This window comes from Mobula hypostoma, chromosome 12 (assembly GCF_963921235.1).
Source record: "Mobula hypostoma chromosome 12, sMobHyp1.1, whole genome shotgun sequence".
In the NCBI taxonomy this organism is placed as follows: Eukaryota; Metazoa; Chordata; class Chondrichthyes; order Myliobatiformes; family Myliobatidae; genus Mobula; species Mobula hypostoma.
In genome coordinates, this window is record NC_086108.1 from 80977010 (window position 1) to 80996447 (window position 19438).

The 19438-nt window shown below is 39.3% G+C and overlaps 1 protein-coding gene across 3 annotated transcripts in view; it reads right to left on the reverse strand.

Moving 5' to 3' along the window:
* Nucleotides 1-644: 644 nt before the first annotated feature.
* Nucleotides 645-19438, reverse strand: part of kif2c (kinesin family member 2C) — a 71590-nt gene continuing 52796 nt past the window's right edge. For 2 of the 3 annotated variants that reach the window (XM_063065005.1, XM_063065002.1), the window contains 7 exons: nucleotides 16892-17002; nucleotides 15962-16029; nucleotides 15046-15166; nucleotides 13686-13748; nucleotides 5106-5201; nucleotides 3119-3254; nucleotides 645-1869 (listed from right to left, as the gene is read on the reverse strand). In XM_063065005.1, coding sequence (XP_062921075.1) covers nucleotides 1805-1869; nucleotides 3119-3254; nucleotides 5106-5201; nucleotides 13686-13748; nucleotides 15046-15166; nucleotides 15962-16029; nucleotides 16892-17002 — 660 coding nt within the window. In that variant the 3' untranslated portion in view covers nucleotides 645-1804. The remainder of the gene's footprint in view (nucleotides 1870-3118; nucleotides 3255-5105; nucleotides 5202-13685; nucleotides 13749-15045; nucleotides 15167-15961; nucleotides 16030-16891; nucleotides 17003-19438) is intronic. The other variant, XM_063065006.1, reaches the window with a different exon arrangement.

The window sequence follows — 19438 nt, forward strand, 5'->3', positions numbered from 1 at the left end:
ACTGCCTGACCTGCTGAGTTTCTCTAGCATTTTGTGTGTGTTGCTGTAATCAGTTGATTAGAATTGGTAGAATATAAAATAACTTTAGACAAGTACTTGTTGCCATTGGCAACACAAGAGTAATTAACTGTAATACAAATCATAGCATCTTACAGATTGTTGTGTTTTATTACTGCCGAGTGACCCAGGGCACCCCTTTGCAATCCTGTCTGCTCACACTGTAAACTGCAGAGCCTGCATACTACTTGGATTAGAAAGCTTAACACAGCTTTTCAATATCCCTAGAGTTGGAGTAGGTAATGAAGGGATAATAGGAATAAGATTCACAGTAGAGGACTTTATAACTAAATCTATATGCCTGTAATTGTTATGCAGCATTGCTCAGGATCTTATTTTTAAATCAGAGAATGTGTCTAATAATGGGAACCAGATAAAGGCAAAATGGTTAAAAGGGCTTCACCCTGTTTCTTTCAAAGCAGTTCAAATAACATTTAAATAAACAAATATTAGTGGAAATTTGCAGTAGTGGGCTACTTCTAAATCTATATGCAATTTTCTTTTAAACTATTAATCAGTTCACCACATTCAAGTTCAGCATGTGATAGATATTTTTTTTAAAATGATCAGCTTGTATGGTAATTAATTTCTTTATTAAATATGTCAAAGGACATTACAGTATAATGATTCCTCAATTCAATAAATTCCAATGGACTATGTAATCTGGATTGACACAAACCAGAGAATAGTTCACATTTGACTTTTCCATCAGTACACCAATCATTTAAGGGTAGACTAAGAAAACCTTAATTCAGTTCTTTGCCAGGTGGTTGTTCATAAAAACACATCTGGGTTACTTCAGAATTTGGAAGTCAATTGATTTCTCTCCTCCTATTCCAGTGCAAAAAAAATAGTATAGAAAATTGTTTTAAGTTATGAATTAGGGACACTTATGGTTTGCTTTGTCCTCAAGTTGAACAGCTTTAGATAAAATGGATTGCAGTGCGTCACTTTGGCTCTTCCAGACTCCTATTGTATTAACGAGCATCATACAATTTGAGAAGAATCAAAATGTTGTGTAGCTGCTTTATATTTTGTTCACCAAAAAAGTAAAAAAAAACAACACAAAAAAACAAGACCATTTTAGCAATCCAATAGAGTGATATAATTCCGTCCTTGGAAAAACTCTGTAGTGTTTCACTGGTACACTGAATTGATTGTAAACATGCTAGAGGATACCGAAGTCAGTCACTATTCATTAAACCCAAACACTAAGCATTCAGCAGGTTATTCTACTGGAACTATAAAACTAACGAGTTGTGAAATATTTAGCAAGTCATTACAGAGTTTCACAACTCCAGCACATTAAAATATTAGTTTGCCACCATGAAATATTTGTTATATTTTGGGGCAGGGAATGAAAACAAAGACAGAGCAATTCCACTCTCAAGTTTTTAAAACAGGTTCATTTTCTAATTTGCAATAATGGAATAGATTAGAGAGATCAATGTATTCTGAAAAACTTAATACCATAACTGCATCACTATGTATGCAAACTTTCGCTCTTACATGTCACAACGTCAGTTCAAACATATTATAAACGAGATATAAATCTGTACATTTTCAAAAGAAAATATCCAAGAGAGACATATAGACAAATGTTTTAGAGAGAGGATTGTAAAGACAAACAGCAAAGAGGAACATGTTTGAAATTTCACAGCCTCTGGTTGAATGAGAGATGAATACAATGGCCACAAAAGTTACAATGACAATGCTTGCACAGATGCTCAAATTGCAGGTCATGGCTTTACCCATGAAATTTAGCAGCTTGCTCCTCCTTCTGCAAAGCTTGTCGCAAGGCTTTCACGATTTCTGCAGTTAGAAAGACAAGTATTTAATATATTATATTTCAGTTTAAATTTCAGATGAACAAAACAGATCACTCCAAACTTTACAATATGAATAACCTATTAATAAAATTTATGAAAATGCCTAAACAATTTTGGGTTTGATTTCCTGAACCTACCAATATAGTTTTCCTCATTGTATTCATTCATGGATTTGAGCACTTGACTAAATCGATTACTTATAGTTTCAAGACTGGACATCTTTTGCCATCTTTCTTAGAATATCAATGTTTACATGACTATACTGTTAATTACTCACATGAAAATTAAGTAACCGGGATAAATACAGATTTTTAAACATCAGATACCTTCTCCAACATTTGGCTCATTAAGCAATTCCCCTGCAACCGATTCTTTGGTACGCCCATCAACTCCACCTGGCTGTCCTGTCATGCACCAACATCAGGTGTAACAATCATCACAATCTATAATTGAACTCATCTATGAGATATCATGCTAGGTTAATGTTTTCACCTGCAAATTGGAATTCTTGAATAATTCAGCGGGGAGTCCTTAACTAACATTTTCCCAATGATTTGAAAATCATTGCCACTACCCTTCCTCAGAATACATGACAAGATTGTCTTGGCTTGGGATCAAATTGACACCAGGGAAGTCATAGGCATGTTTCCTCTTTTTTGAATTACATTTAAATCCATTTGATTGTTCAAAATCAGGCAAAAAACTTGCTTCAATTTTTCTTTAAATACACCGAGAGACATGAAGATTTAACAGTACATTTTTTGGGATGTTGTAGTGGAATACACACATTGACCAAAATGTATTCTCACAGCAACACACACACAAAATGCTGGAGGAACTCAGCAGGCCAGGCAGCATCTATGGAAAAGAGTAAACAGTTGACGTTTCGGGCCAAGACCCTTCATCAATCCCGATGAAGTGTGGGAATATGCAGTGGTACAAAATACACAATACAAAATTTATTGCCATCTGTTTTAAATTGGATATCTCACTGACAGGAAATAACTTAAGGTTGCCACTTAATTGCCCATAACCAATTTCAAACCTTTCCATTCATGTACACTTTTAGTCAAATCTCCAGCTCATTTAGTAAAGCAAGGCAATTTTGATGAGAAGTGAAAAGCAACAGGGCTGCATTATGAATTACAAAATATTCAATGCTCCCCTTGTTTTTACATATTGAGATCAACATTCCTTAATTCAATATAAGAGTATAAATCTGAAAACTGTACTGTCAAACTCTTGAAATATTTCCATCCTCTCATTGATGTACGCTTGTAATATGTTGACGTAGTTTTCAACATTATACTCTGGTAGTTGAGTCATCTTCAAGAGTTTATTATCTGCATCACTCCACTGTAGTAATTTCTGAGGAAAAAGATAAATCATTACTTTCCATATGAAAGTATGGAATTAAATGTTCATTAAATGTCTGCTCCCTTAAGGGGAGGAAAATTACAGTATTTGGCACGGCTCAGATTGGATTAAGTAACTACCCTACTTAGCTGCAGCCAGCTAAATTTGAAATTTTGTTAAATTTCTCCACGAGTTCACTTTGCAGGAGCCCAGTGAAAATCACAGTAATTTTTAAAAAAAACTGTCAGCTCAGCAAAACATGCTATCCACTTTTAGCAGGGAAAAAAATTATAAGGTTTCCATTGATTCAAAGGGAACTAGTAGGGCAGAACCTCAGCCAATCGTTGAGATATGTTGAGCCAACCAGAGATATGTGACTGCTTCACAGAATTCACCAACAAACTAAAACTAAAAATATTACCTACTGTACTACAATGGAAAAGTGAATTTAGTGGGGACGTGTTTTCCTGGATAAACCACATCTTGTTTAATTGTTTCAAAGGTAACACTGTATACACACATGTTCTCATTTGCCTTATGAAACCAAAAAATTCTGGGAATCTGGAAACTTGCATTTAATTTACTTACTTCTTAGTACTTACTTTACTATTGCTCAAATTAACAATATATAATCAACAATCTAACAGAGGCAGCACAATTCTAATGACATTAAAATGAACTTCCAGGCTTCTTCTGAACTGCATATGGTGCCAGAACAAAATTAAACACAGGAACATCCTGGGGTTTGGAAACTGCATACTTATTGATAGAGTGTAATGGAAAATGTTTCTTGATTTAAGCGTTGCCCTGCAAGGTACTGCTAGCAGACCGTAGTATCAAAATTGAGTAAATAATTTGTATTCTTAGCTAACGAGTTTGTTTCAAAAATTCAAAGTATATTTATTATCAATGTACACAGAATACAACACAGCAGGCTGCCCGGAGCATATCCTCCCACAGGTCACTACCAACAAAAGAAACACCATGAAACCTGCTCAAGAAAACATCAATTTATTTTGTGTATTTAAACTATTAAACATTCAAGCCTTTGAACAAAATTAAGAACCCCATCAAAACCTTTAATGGAATGGCAGTAAATTACGACGAACAGAATTTTGTAAGAGAGCCCTGACTGAACAAAAGTGGCCCACTGCAACAAGATGGAGAGTGGGAGGTAAGAGACAGAGGGGCAGATATCCTTGTATATAGAAGTTTGGTATGGCCCCCACCCGCCAAATTCTAAGAACTTTCTACAGGGGCACGATTGAGAGCATCCTGACTGGCTGCATCACTGCCTTAGGAACTGTAGTTCCCTCAATCGCAGGACTCTGCAGAGAGTGGTGCAGACAGTCCAGTGCACCTGTAGATGTGAACTTCCCACTATTCAGGACATTTGCAAAGACAGGTGTGTAAAAAGGGCCCGAAGGATCATTGGGGACCCGAGTCACCCCAACCACAAACTGTTCCAGCTGCTACCATCTGGGAAATGGTACTGTAGCATAAAAGCCAGGGCCAACATACTCCAGGACAGCTTCTTCCACCAGCCATCATTCATGCTGACAATGCTGTATTTCTATGTTATATTGACTGTCCTGTTGTACATATTATAAATTACTATAATTGCACATTTGAACGGAGACATAATGTAAACATTTTTACTCCTCATGTATTTGAAGGATGTAAGTAATAAAGTCAAGTCAATTCAATTTCTAATTGTAGCACTGACAGCCATCCTGATCATAATTATCTGAGACAAACTAGGATCCCTGCTGGCGTAAGTGGCCCTTATTCAAAGCCACTCGGGGAGGGAAGAAACTAGCCAAAATTATTAATTTTTTTTGCAAATGAAATTCCTCTTCTTACCTGCTGAATTTCTCGATGTTCATCCACCACCTGCTCTTCCAATTCAAGAATTCGAGAGACGTCTACATGCAAGTCACAAATCTTTGATGGTGCCTCCTTAAAATGGAAAATGATATACTTAAGCAAGTTTTATATCTAGTATTTAAGTAGCTTCATTCACACCAAGGTCAATGGCACTTACTGAAATGTTCGTAATTTCAGAAGGTTTTGCAACTTCTTCTTAATAAAAGTGACAAATGTGCATGAGAGACTTGTCTACAAATGTGGGAAACTAGAAGATTATGCAGCTGAATGGGGTGCCACAGTAGCACAGCAATTAGCACGACGCTTTTACAGCTCAGGGTGGAGTTCAGAGTCCAATTCCAGCATCCTCTGTAAGCAAGTTTGAAGTTCAAACCCATGTACACATGGCCTGTTCCCTGCTGTATCTCGAAATAAAATAAACAAACAAACCACCATGATCCTGCTACCCTTACCTTCTATACTATAGACAATTAAACTTTAAAAATAATTTCATGTTCACAACTAACAAATTAGAAAAGGTCTTTGACTGAGGCAAATGAAGAACACAAAATTGTTGTGTTCTTGATTATGTGCAGATGAAAGTTAAAGGTTTCTTAGAACTTGCTAGATTGAAAGTAGTTGCAAATAACTGCCAACAAATATTGTTTGTAAATTGAACAAACTCTCTATGACTGACATTTTGTATTGACTTTGATTTAACGTGACAACAATCCCAAATGATGATTTGATACAGAGATGCCCAGAAGAGCACTGAAAAATGTAATTAGTGAAATAAAATGTTTCTTTTACACACCATCAAAAAGTATAAATGAAAATTTTTAGATAAAAAGGGGCAGAAATAAAAAGGAATGAGGGCAAAGATCTGAAGATCAGGATTAGCATTCGATCCATTGTGGAATGTCGGAAAGGGGAAAGCTGGTCTTGTAAAATAACCTAAGGGCTACATTTCTGAGAATAGCTTTCGGCTAAACAAAGCTAAGCCAATATAACAATCTTTAAGCAAATACTAAACATCAAAAATCTATAAGATCTTGAAAATAAAAGCCCCCAGCCCTGAATATTCTGAATCTGGATACTTGCAGCATTTTGCTTTTACTTAAATGCATATATTGTTTAAGCATAGCTTATTAGAATGGATAAAGTTAAATTAGAGGCGCAGTCGACGTTTCAGGCCGAGACCCTTCGTCAGGACGTCAGACCCTTCGTTGAGTCCTGACGAAGGGTCTCGGCCTGAAACGTCGACTGCGCCTCTTCCTATAGATGCTGCTTGGCCTGCTGCGTTCACCAGCAACTTTGATGTATGTTGCTTGAATTTCCAGCATCTGCAGAATTCCTGTTGTTTGAAGTTAAATTAGAGCGGTTTCATTTAGGTCGGATGGGGAGTAGAAAATAAGAGAATCACATTGAAGATGAGAAAACAGTTGCATCTGAGAATTATATCTTTACTATTTTGATTCAGAGATCTACTTTAATTATTTCCCTGCATTAACAAGTAACTTTAATCAGGGCTGTTTCAGATACACATGGAGGTCATTTGAAATTCTTAAATAGATTCCCCATCTACAAGTCTCAACTAAGTAGAGTTAGCAGCAAATTGTGTTTTGTGCATGCACAGATCTTTACTGATGTCTTGGTAACTCATTCAGCATACTTCATCATACATTCCATAGACACTTGATAAGAAAATATTTGTTTCAAAAGATAGGTTAGCCTTGATCAGACCACCAGAAATAATGTGCACCAAAATGCAACAAGCCAAACTTCAAGCTACATTTGCATGCTTCAAAAGATAACATATTATTCACAATGAGACAAATAACTACTTCCACTGTTATATTTTAATATCCTGCACTGTGGCTCTTGAAAGCAGTACAAACTGGATGTGATTCAAGTGGTGAAAGGAGACAATTTAGCATCTATTATAAATGTTTACAAATTTAGAATTCTTTCAACAGTTTGAACATATTTCCCCAATATCCACTCCCATTGCCTCTACTACTACACAACACATGGGAATCTTCTAATAGAAAAAACTCCCAAGTGCCAGAGTACCAAAATCTACTGCTCCTTCAGCAGTCGTTGTCAGATGGTTGTCAAGCAAAGATCTATTACATACTGCTAATTACTGTTCTCCTGTAATTTTGTTATAAAAATACAATCTTCCTATAGAGATATGGCTCAGTTGAAAGCACAATATATAGAACCATACTATATTCAGGTAGCTCTGTACTTCCAGTTTAACATTTTTGAATAGAATGTTAAAACTAGACAATCCATTCAGTGAAGAAACATGTTAACTTTCTTAATTGGTAAATTCTTCATCCTGAGGCTTTGAACATTTAACATCAACACTCTAGACTGGAGAAACGGCTTGACAATGTTGAACAGGTAGATATAGCAAAACTGTTTTATGCAATCCTGTGAGCTCATTACCAATTTCAAACTTTAGAGAATAGGTCCAAGAATCCTCACAGGACTTCCACACCCCATTTTTACTAACTGACCATTTGTTCTCTTAATTGTTGCTGCTGCATAGCTACAGCAGGCTGCTACTGGAATGCAAGTCTTCATAAAGTTGAAATTGACATAAGTACAAATGTTTAATGGTCATGCTTTATCAACATAACCAACTTTCAAGAGCAATAAATCACATCAGCAACATTATTTGACAATGTTTACTTTTAAGTGTCAGGTTGATAGCTTGATAAACTTACTACCATCCCAATTTTGAATTTATTATATTCTGGAAAACAGAACCCCGCAAGTCTTTCTGAAACTCAACATAAACCATATTATAAAATACAGTTTCAGACTAACTCTGATCATTGGGTAATTGAATTATGACACCATTACTTGAGATATTGATGAATATTTCCACTCTTTGCAACTTCAAACACAGATGACGGATGTCTCTATTAACATCTATAAAAAAAAATACAGATGCAGGAAATCTGAAATGAAAACCAAAAGAAATAGCTAGAAATCTTCAGAGCATCTATGTAAAGAGAAACAATTAATATTTCAGATTGTAAATGCTTCTTTGGAACCAGAAGTGAGAAAAACATTTACATCCAGATACAACACACATAAAAGTTGCTGGTGAACACAGCAGGCCAGGCAGCATCTCTAGGAAGAGGTACAGTCGACGTTTTGGGCTGAGACCCTTCGTCAGGACACACTGAAAGAGCTAGTAAGAGATTTGAAAGTGGGAGGGGGAGGGATGGAGCCAAGAGCTGGACAGGTGATTGGCAAAAGGGATATGAGAGGATCATGGGACAGGAGGCCGAGGGAGAAAGAAAGGGGAAGGGGGGGGAAGCCCAGAAGATGGGCAATAACGGATGAGGTACGAGGGGGAGGTGGGGCATTAACGGAAGTTAGAAAAGCCAATGTTCACGTCATCAGGTTGGAGGCTACCCAGACGGAATATAAGGTGTTGTTCCTCCAACCTGAGTGTGGCTTCATCTTTACAGTAGAGGAGGCCGTGGATAGACATATCAGAAAGGGAAAGGGACGTGGAATTAAAATGTGTGGCCACTGGGAGATCCTGCTTTCTCTGGCGGAGAGCGTAGGTGTTCAGCGAAACGATCTCCCAGTCTGCGTCGGGTCTCGCCAATATATAGAAGGCCGCATCAGGAGCACCGGACGCAGTATATCACCCCAGCCGACTCACAGGTGAAGTGTTGCCTCACCTGGAAGGACTGTCTGGGGCCCTGAATTATATGTTGGACCCAGAGGCTGGTGGGGTGGTAGGTGAGGACAAGGGGAACCCTATTCCTAGCGGGGTTGTGGGAGGATGGGGTGAGAGCAGATGTGCGTGAAATGGGAGAGATGCGTTTGAGAGCAGAGTTGATGGTAGAGGAAGGGAAGCCCCTTTCTTTAAAAAAGTTTTATCACCCTTGTTCAATCCCTTCCTACCTCTGTTTGTGACACTTCTCATGCTTTAAAATTTTTCAATGATTTTAAATTTCCTGGGCCCCACCGCTTTATTTTCACCATGGATGCCCTGTCCCTATATACTTCCATCCCCCATCAGGAAGGTCTCAGAGCTCTCCGCTTCTTTTTGGATTCTAGACCTAACCAGTTCCCCTCTACCACCACTCTGCTCCATCTAGCGGAATTAGTCCTTACTCTTAATAATTTCTCCTTTTGCTCCTCCCACTTCCTCCAAACTAAAGGGACCCACGGGCACCCATATGGGTCCCAGCTATGCCTGCCTTTTTGTTGGCTTTGTGGAACAATCCATGTTCCAAGCCTATACTGGTATGTCCCCCACTTTTCCTTCGCTACATCGACGACTGCACTTGCGCTGCTTCCTGCACGCATGCTGAGCTCGTTGACTTCCTTAACTTTGCCTCCAACTTTCACCCTGCCCTCAAGATTACCTGGTCCATTTCCGACACCTCCCTCCCCTTTCTAGATCTTTCTGTCTCTATCTCTGGAGACAGCTTATCTACCGATGTCTATTATAAGCCTCCAGACTATCACAGCTATCTGGACTATTCGTCTTCTCACCCTGTCTCTTGCGAAAATGCCATCCCCTTCTCGCAATTCCTCCGTCTCCGCCGCACCTGCTCTCAGGATGAGGCTTTTCATTCCAGCACAAGGGAGATGTCCTCCTTTTTCAAAGAAAGGGGCTTTCCTTCCTCCACCATCAACTCTGCTTTCAAATGCATCCCTCCCATTTCACGCACATCTGCTCTCACCCCATCCTCCTGCCACCCCACTAGGAATAGGGATCCCCTTGTCCTCACCTACCACCCCACCAGCCTCCGGGTCCAACATATAATTCTCCGTAACTTCCGCCACCTCCAACAGGATCCCACCACTAAGGACATCTTTCCCTCCCCCCCCCCCCGCTTCCGCAGGGACCACTCCCTACGTGACTCCCTTGTCCATTCGTCCCCCCCCATCCCTCCCCACCGATCTCCCTCCCGGCACTTATCCTTGTGAGCGGAACAAGTGCTACACATGCCCTTACACTTCTTCCCTTACCACCATTCAGGGATCCAGACAGTCCTTCCAGATGAGGCGACACTTCACCTTGAGTCAGCTGGGGTGATATACTGCGTCCGGTACTCCCAATGCGGCCTTCTATATATTGGCGAGACCCGACGCAGACTGGGAGATCGGTTCGCTGAACACCTACGCTCTGTCCGCCACAGAAAGCAGGATCTCCTAATGGCCACACATTTTAATTCCACGTCCCATTCCCTTTCTGATATGTCTATCCACGGCTGCCTCTACTGTAAAGATGAAGCTACACTCAGGTTGGAGGAACAACACCTTATATTCCATCTGGGTGGCCTCCAACCTGATGGCATGAACATTGATTTCTCGAACTTCCGTTAATGCCCCACTTCCCCCTCGTACCCCATCCCTTATTGCCCATCCTCTGGGCTTCCCCCCTCCCCTTTCTTTCTCCCTAGGCCTCCTGTCCCATGATCCTCTCATATCCCTTTTGCCAATCACCTGTCCAGCTCTTGGCTCCATCCCTCCCCCCTCCTCCTATCATTTTGGATCTTCCCCTCCCCCTCCCACTTTCAAATCTCTTACTAGCTCTTCTTTCAGTTAGTCCTGACAAAGGGTCTTGGCCCAAAATGTCGACTGTACCTCTTCCTATAGATGCTGCATGGCCTGCTGCGTCCACCAGCAACGTTTATGCGTGTTGCTTGAAATTCCAGCATCTGCAGATTTCTTCGTGTTTACATCCAGATGCATTGTGTCCATTTGCTTGCGAGCATCAAGAATCTCTGACATTAATTTGCTAGGCATTTCAGAGCCTATTTATGACCTTGGCAACTTACCACTGCACCTCGGCAAATTAAAACTCGTGAGTACCCAAGTTGATTACTGATGATTAAGAATAGATGAGGCGAGTCCAAAGTAGCTGGCTTTGGCATCAAGGCAGCATTTGATCAAATGTGACATGAAGCAGCAGTGAAGAAACTGAAGTCAATGGTCATCAAGATGAAAAAACAATGCTTGGAGTTTTACCTAATGAAAAGGAAGGTTGTTTTTGATTCCACCACCTCCTCTGGCAGCGAGTTCTAGAGATAGAGTACTGCAGCAGAGAAACAGGGACTTCTGCCCAACTAGTCTATACCAAACTGATCTTCTGCCTAGTTGCATCTACTTACAAACCAGACTGTATCCCTCTCATTCAATAACCTATCCAAATTTCTCTTAAAACTTTAACATTGAACCAGCACCTCCACTTCCAATGGCAGCTTGTTCCACTCACAGCAACCTCTGAATGAAGAAGATTTCACTTGAATATTTCACTTTTCACCCTAAACCTATGAGCTCTAATTCTAGTCTCACCCAACCGAGGGGGAAAAAGCCTGTAAGAGCTCATCCTATCTGCAGATGGTTGCAATTGTTTGAGGCCAAACATCCCTTGTTCCAGGATATCAGAGTTACAGTAAAACCTTCTTTCCCATGGCTTATTACCAGTAAAGGAAGCAATGCACGTCTGTAAACAGAAAGACCCAAGTAATATACAGGAGCAGCCTGTGTTAAGTCAAATAATATTCATACCATGAAAAATATAACAATTTCTAATGTGGGTGAGTCAAAAAGTCAAAGTCAAATTTAGTATCAGAGTGCATACATGCCACCACATACAACACTGAGATTAATGTTCCTGCAGGCATACTTAGCAAATCTACAGAACAGTAACTGTAAACAGGATCAATGAATAACATAAAGGCATTGGTGCTCCCATACCAGGTCAATACGCTTTCCACCATACATCTATAGAAGGTTTCAAGGTTTTTGATGACGTGCCGAATCTCCGTAGACTCCAAAGGAAGTAAAGGTGCTGTTGTGCTTTCTGTGCAATTACATTTATACATGTCCAGGACAGATCCTCTGAGATAGTGACACCCAGGAATTTTAGGTTACTGACCCTCTCTACATCTGATGAGTACTGACTCAGACCTCTGGTTTCCCTCTCCTGAAATCTCCAATCATTTCCTTAGTCTTGCTGACATTGAGTGAGAGATTGCTGTTATTACGCCACTCAGCCAAATTTTCAATCTCCCTCCTGTATGCTGATTCATCACCACCTGATACAACCCACAAAAGTGATGTCACCAGCAAACTGTATGGTGTTGGAGCTGTACTTAGCCACACAGTCATAGCTGTAAAGCGAGTATAGAGCAGGGTCTAAGCACACGTCCCTGCGGTGCACCTGTACAGGTGCTGATTGTGGAGATGCTTTTGCCAATCCAAACTGACCGGGGTCTGCAAGGGAGGAAATCCAGGATCAAATTGCACAAGGTGGTATTGAGGCCCAGGTCCTGGAGTCTGCTGATTAGTTTTGACCCTTATCAACAAAATCCTGTGGTGGGTTGGAGGGTAGGAGTATCACTACTGACTCAAAATTCAGCTGAAATAGCCATTTTCTGTAGCTAAAAGTAAGACAGAGACACAGTATCCTCTATCAATTGACTTGCTTACTAACAACTCAACTTCTTCCACCACCCACAAGAGTCAAATCAATGGACAAAGCAGCCCACTGGATTGGCACATCATCTACCAGCCTGGATTATTCCTGCACCATGGCTGGATTGTGTACAACCTGCAAAATGCCCCATTGTCAGTCACAATCGCATTCCAATAATATCCATGAACTGCATTGCAGAGGAAAATATTGAGATTTCTTCACTGGATGCCTAAAGGCACTGTGGGAAGGACGACAGGGGTTCAAAGGCAGCTCAATATCTTTAAGCAATTAGACTGGCAAAAAATGCAAGTACGTTAGCAACATACATCCTCAAGCAAAAAAAAGACAACAGACCAACAGTGACCAATCTGGAAAGAAAACTTACAAAAGATTTTAAGCTTTAAAGTCAGCAGGGTGTGCTTCCACTGCACTGTTAAGTGCAAAAATCTGGTTAAACTGAATGTTGGAAGACCTACTATTTACAAATGATTTTTATACGCACAAAAATGCTGTCAAATTTAAAGCACGCCAAATCCATAAGAAATAATCATGTATATAATTTAAGCCTAAATCTAGACCATCTCACCAAGACAATAGATGCAGGAGTAGGCCATTCGGCCCTTTGAGCCAGCACCGCCATTCACTGTGATCATGGCTGATCATCCACAATCAGTACCCCGTTCCTGCCTTCTCCCCATATTCCTTGACTCCGCTATCATTAAGAGCTCTATCTAACTCTTTCTTGAAAGCATCCAGACAATTGGCCTCCACTGCCTTCTGAGGCAGAGCATTCCACAGATCCACAACTCTCCACAAGCTCATATATTACAAAAATATCTGGATACCAAAATATCATATTGATAAGCCCTGATGAAAAGTCTCAACCTCAAACATCGACTGCTTACTCCCCTCCATAGATGCTGCCTGACCTTTTGAGTTCCTTCGGCAATTTGTGTGTGTTATTTTGGATGGTTACTCATAAAGAATGCCTGCTCTAAGAAAATTAAGGAATATAAATTTTAATGGTGCAGATTTTAAGTACTGCCCTGAATAAAATCTGAAACAGCCCTGAAGTTTGGGAAAGCTCTTAAAAAGACTATTAGCCTAACCTGAGATACGTCCAAACCACCTTGCGCTGTAACCTTCTCACTTAGAACTTCATTTTTGCCGGGCTTAAAGACAACATCAGATAGGAAAGTGAGAAAGACAGTGCGGTCTACAGGAATTACTATAAACAGAGGTTAGACTACATTCGGTAGCAAGGAAAACTAAAAATCAGGAGCATTGTTTCCAGTTCTCTTGGGCAATATTAATAGATAATTCCTTTTGTAAAATCCAATATTTAAACAAATTTAGTCAAATTATTCCACCAAACAAGATCTGTAAACAATACAAACAGCAGATATTGTTTAAATTCATGTATCAACTGTGAATGCAATAGATACTGAGCACCAGATGTTAAAAAAATGCAGTGTTAATTTCTGCAATGAAGATCTTTTCATGTGCTTAAAGTCAAAAGTTGTACACTGCTGATCTATTTTACACTAAAGCTGCATCAATTTCTTAAGATCACATTATGTTAGCAATTGGTGTCATTACAGTCAATATTAATACTTGAGATGCTTTCAATGAATAAATTCAGTAGGCTGAATAAATTATGACTTATTGGGACTAGATTATATCCTTTGAATCTAAGATTTTTGTTATTTCTACCATCATACATCACAGACACCTTTGGATTTTGCTCCCACAAAACTGAACGTCCTTATCCCCAAAACCCTCCTCTTTCTCTATTGGAACTGGAGTCTGCCCATGTTTCGGCCAGGTAGACAAAGGAAAAAGATTGAATGGACATTGAAGCTGTTAACCAAACGTATACAGAATCCCTATTCTTTAAAGTAAACCCTATAAAAATTGAACATACAAAACATTGTTCTCTTCCTGAATGAAATGAACATCAGATGTGGCAGCTCAAAAAAGATGCAAAAACAAAGAACATATACTCTAAATTCCTGGTACATTGAACCCAGCACTGAACTTCAAAGAACGAAACATTAAAAGATTCTCATTACTTCAAACTCTTGTTTCAGAATAGAAAGGATCAGAATATTTGTCAACAAAAATAAAGGAGTCATTCCTGTGGAAACAGTAGAAGCGTTCCAATGCATTATCATTGGTTGGAATTGGGTTAACCAGGACTGCACCCACCCCAGCTAAACACCACTCTTCATTTAAACTCACCCGGTTCACTGGAAAAATTATACCATCGCATAAGATCTAAATAAAAAGGGCAATTTAAAAGTACCCATTCAATAGTCTAAAAAAATCTGTTGGTTCTGAGGTTGCCAGATTATCAGTCTTTTACTGCAGATAGTATTCTGCCTGGGCAACATTGTTAGTATCATTTCAAAACATTCACTACTGACTCTCAGAAGTTATTTCAAAACAGCAGTTCAAAACTATACTTACAATTTTCTCACACAGCAACCGAATATCAGACTGTTCCAAGGATTCATTGAGTTTTTTATCTTTAGAGAATGTGGAGCATTCTGGTTCATTGGGAACTTCTTCAACACCAAGCTCTTTTACCCTTGAACAGATTTGAGTACAATTCAACATTTCTGTAATTACCAAATAACAAGCAACAAAGTTTAAGAAGCCACACATGCTTTTGTGGTTCTGCCTTTTCCAGTTTCACCCCAGCGAGATCTCTTAGAAGCTTGTTCTTTTTACTTAATTACCTCCAACAGGTACATTATGTTTAATTCACATCTTAACTGTTAATGAAATATTATTTCAGATCCTTATATTAAATGTCAAGGCTTATTTGAGCAAGATTCTTCAGCTCTGGAACAAAACTAGAGTTTTCACATTTATGATACCTTTATGATTTAGGTAATCCACACAAATGCTAGAGGAATTCAGCAGGCCAGGCAGCATCTATGGAAAAAGAGTAAATTGTCGACGTTTTGGGTGAAGACCCTTCAGCAGTTCTGCTGAAGGACCTTGGTCCAAAACGTTAACTGTACTCCTTTCTGTAGATGCTGCCTGGCCTACTGAATTCCTCCAGCATTTTGTGTGTATTACTTTGATTTCCAGCATCTGCAGATTTTCTCTTGTTCATGGACCTTTATGACTTAAAGTTTTGGTTAACTCTCTTTTCCTGAAAAGTGACTCCTTTGTAAATTGAGGAATACCTGTACTTCTGAGTAACTGTGTTCATTTAACACCCAAGCAAAAACTCTCCCCGTACAACTTTTAAGTATTTGAATGAAAGGAATTAATACTTGATGTGAGTAACTTGCAGAGCACCTCGAATCGGTTGAATACAGCGTCTTGCTCATACTACAATCTGGGAATTCAACTGTAAAGCTTGAGTTGTTACCTGTCTGCATATCTTAATGTGTTTAGAGTGTGTTCGCAGGAACTCAAACCCGGTGAAATCATTGCAATCTAGAAAAGAAAGAAAGCGTTACCTGATGATATTGACAAAAGGCTCCCCATGGATCTATACAAGGGCAACATTGGACACCTTTTCCCTCACACAAATCTAAATATATTTTTGAAATTTGTGCATGTTTCCACACCTCCCACAGTGAAGTCATAAATACTCCTGTAACAGTGTTGGATAATAAATCTTTCACTTTCTTTTGAATAATCTCCTATGCAGAACAAGAGATATGCCCATTGCCCACTACAGCTAGTCATTAAAACAGTGTAAAATTTGAGCCACTTGGCAAAGTCTGCTCACCATTTCCTTATGGCCTTGAAGCTTGAAATAAAAGTTAGTTGCTATGCTATGCATGCATTTGAGCTGTGGCTAGATACATCTTTGGTTGATTATTCGATATAGAATTCAGTTCATATGCACTGTATGCATCATATTCAGTGGTGCATACAGGAAGTCATAAATAGTCAATTACTTCCCAGCAACTGCTGTTGGAAACTAAAATCCGAAAACTTGGATACTGACATTCTTGCATCATTAAAGAAGTCACAAGTACATAATATGCAGTATTATCATTTATATGGCTACTGAAGAGCTGATATTACCTGTAGAACCATACCCAAACATAAAACAATTAAGTCATATTATAAACACACTTCATTGTTAATATTGATACCCATTTGAAACACTGAAGAACCTTAATCTTGGATATTGAAGTGTCAGATCATTAAATTGTTTTGGGGAAAAAAATCCACAATACCACATGCCACTCTTAAATTATACAACTGTAAGAGCATTCAATTACTAGCTTCAAAACAAAATCACAAATTGCAAGGAGCAAATCTTCATCAAGGAAAGAAACCATACCATGCAGGTCCTTGAATTTTCACCAATAAATGAATCTCTTAGTACCAAGGTCAGTTTGCTTGCTCGAAAAGGTGTATAGATATTATTCTGGCCCAATGATCGAATGCACTCCTAATAGAAAATAAAGAATTATTGCAAAACATATGTTTATAAACTGCTCAGTTGTACCTTTAAAGGCTTCGAAAGGTACCATTTCAGTGAAGCAGTACAACAAATTAGACAAATTTCAGTTAACCTTCTGCTGAGTTGGAAGTATCATTTCAGCAGAAAGAAATCTACAAGACCATAGGATATAAGAGCAGAATTAGGCCATTTGGCCCATCAAGTCTGCTCCGCCTTTCAATCATGACTGATCCTCCCCACTCCACCCCCCCGCCACCTCAGCTCCACTCCTTCCATATCCTTCCAATGTACAATCCCAGCCTTCTCCCTGTAACCTTTGATGCCGTGGCCAATCAAGAACCTATTAAGTCCTGCCTTAAGTACACCCAACGACCTGGCCTCCACAGCTGCCTGTGGTAATAAATTCCACAAATTCATCACTCTTTGGCTAAAGAAATTTCTCCACATTTGTTTTAAATGGATGTCCCTCTATGCTGAGGCCATGCCCTCTTGTCCAAGACTTCCCCACCATGGGAAACATTCTTTCCACATCTATTCCATATGGGCCTTTCAACATTTGAAAGGTTTCAATGAGATCCCCCCTCAACCTTCTAAATTCCAGTGAGTACAGACCCAGAGCTATCAAATGTTCCTTGAATGCTAACCCTTTCAATCTTGTGAACTTCCTCTGAACCCTCTTCAATGTCAGCACTTCTTTTCTTAGATAAGGAGCCCAAAACTGTTCATAATACTCAAGGTGAGGCTTCACCAGTGCCTCATAAAGCCTCAGCAACACATCCTTGTTCTTGCATTATGTATAATGGCACACAAAGTACAACCTAACTCATCCCCTGAACTTCTCCTGCATCCTCTGATAGGAACTTGTCTCATATCTCCATGAGTTCACCATAACTGTTCAGCCAAAAATTCCCATGCATTGACAACATCTACACAATGTACAAACTCAATTCTGCATTTTCATTCCCTCATTCCTTATGCCTTCCTCTAATCTAGTATACTGCTTTGTTAACCAGAGTGCATCTCCACACGGAGATAAAGGATCTCTAAGAAGGTATCTTGGAAAACCTCTATAGATGTGTGGTGGAAAGTGTGCTGACTGTCTGCATTGTAGCCTGGTATGGGAACACCAATGCCTTTGAGTGGAATATCCTACAAAAGGTAGTGGATTAGGCCCAGTACATCACGGGGTAAAATCCTTCCAAACATTGAGCACATCTACATGAAACATTGCCGTACAAAAGGTGCATCCATCATCAAAAATCCTTACCACCCAGGCCATGCTCTTTTTTGGCTGCTGCCATCAGGTAGAAGATACAAGTGACTCAGGACATGTACCACCAGGGTACTACCCCTCAACCATCAGGTTCTTGAACAAAAGGGTGGTCCCACAACCAATGGTCTCACTTTAAGGACACTTTATCTGGTCATTTCATGCTCGTTATTCATTGCTATTTATTTATATTTGCATAGTTTGTTGTCCATCGATCCCGTTTACAGTTACTCTCCTACAGATTTAAGTATGCCCGCAGAAAAAGAATCTCAGGGTTGCATGTGGTGACATGTATGTACTCTGATAAATTTTACTTTGAACTTTGATAAAGAAAAAAAAATTAGAAAACTTTCTTTAAAAAATGGTTTAGATGGGCAACAATCAAGATACTGATGCTCCTCCATTATTCTAGCAATTATCAAATGTTATCAGTGATCCTACATTTGATCTTCCAATTCAATCTTATAATAATTTCAAATAGTGACATCTCAGAATACAGTGGATTCCTGATAATCAGGGCACCCGCTTATTTGGGGCAACTCTCAAAGAACAGAAACAAAGAGAAAATTACAGGGATTCCCTTAGTTTAGGGATATTAAACTGCTTAACTGGGACAGGTCACTGTTGCCAATCAGGTTCTGATTAGTGTCACATGCGGTTATACACTGTGCTTAAGAGCAAACAGTTTTTAAAATAGAATCAGTTGCACGTATTTGTTTAAAAAGCAGCAATTTTTGACACTGATAGCTGGCGAGAAATATGCAGCAAGACAATTCAGAACCGTTTTGTTCACTGCAGTTTCAAGCATTCAGGCTTGGAGATGCCAAAACGGCTGGGAGTGAAACTATTTCTCTACTTCAACAAGTTACGAACTACATGGAATTTGAAGGTATTCAAAATCATCTTCAATGTTGCAATGAAAATGAAGATTTGGAGGATGCAATCATTGATAGCATTGTTTTAAGGCAGTTCATCATCTGCACTAGGTGTCTGCACTGATTTTGTTCATTGTGTACACTAGATGAATTCCTCTGTCAGTAACTATTAGGAACTAATTCACAGTTTACAGTACTGTAGAACATTGGTAGTGTTTAAATATACAACTTTTTAATCACTTCCATGAACTTTCAACTAATTGGGCCAAAATATACTGA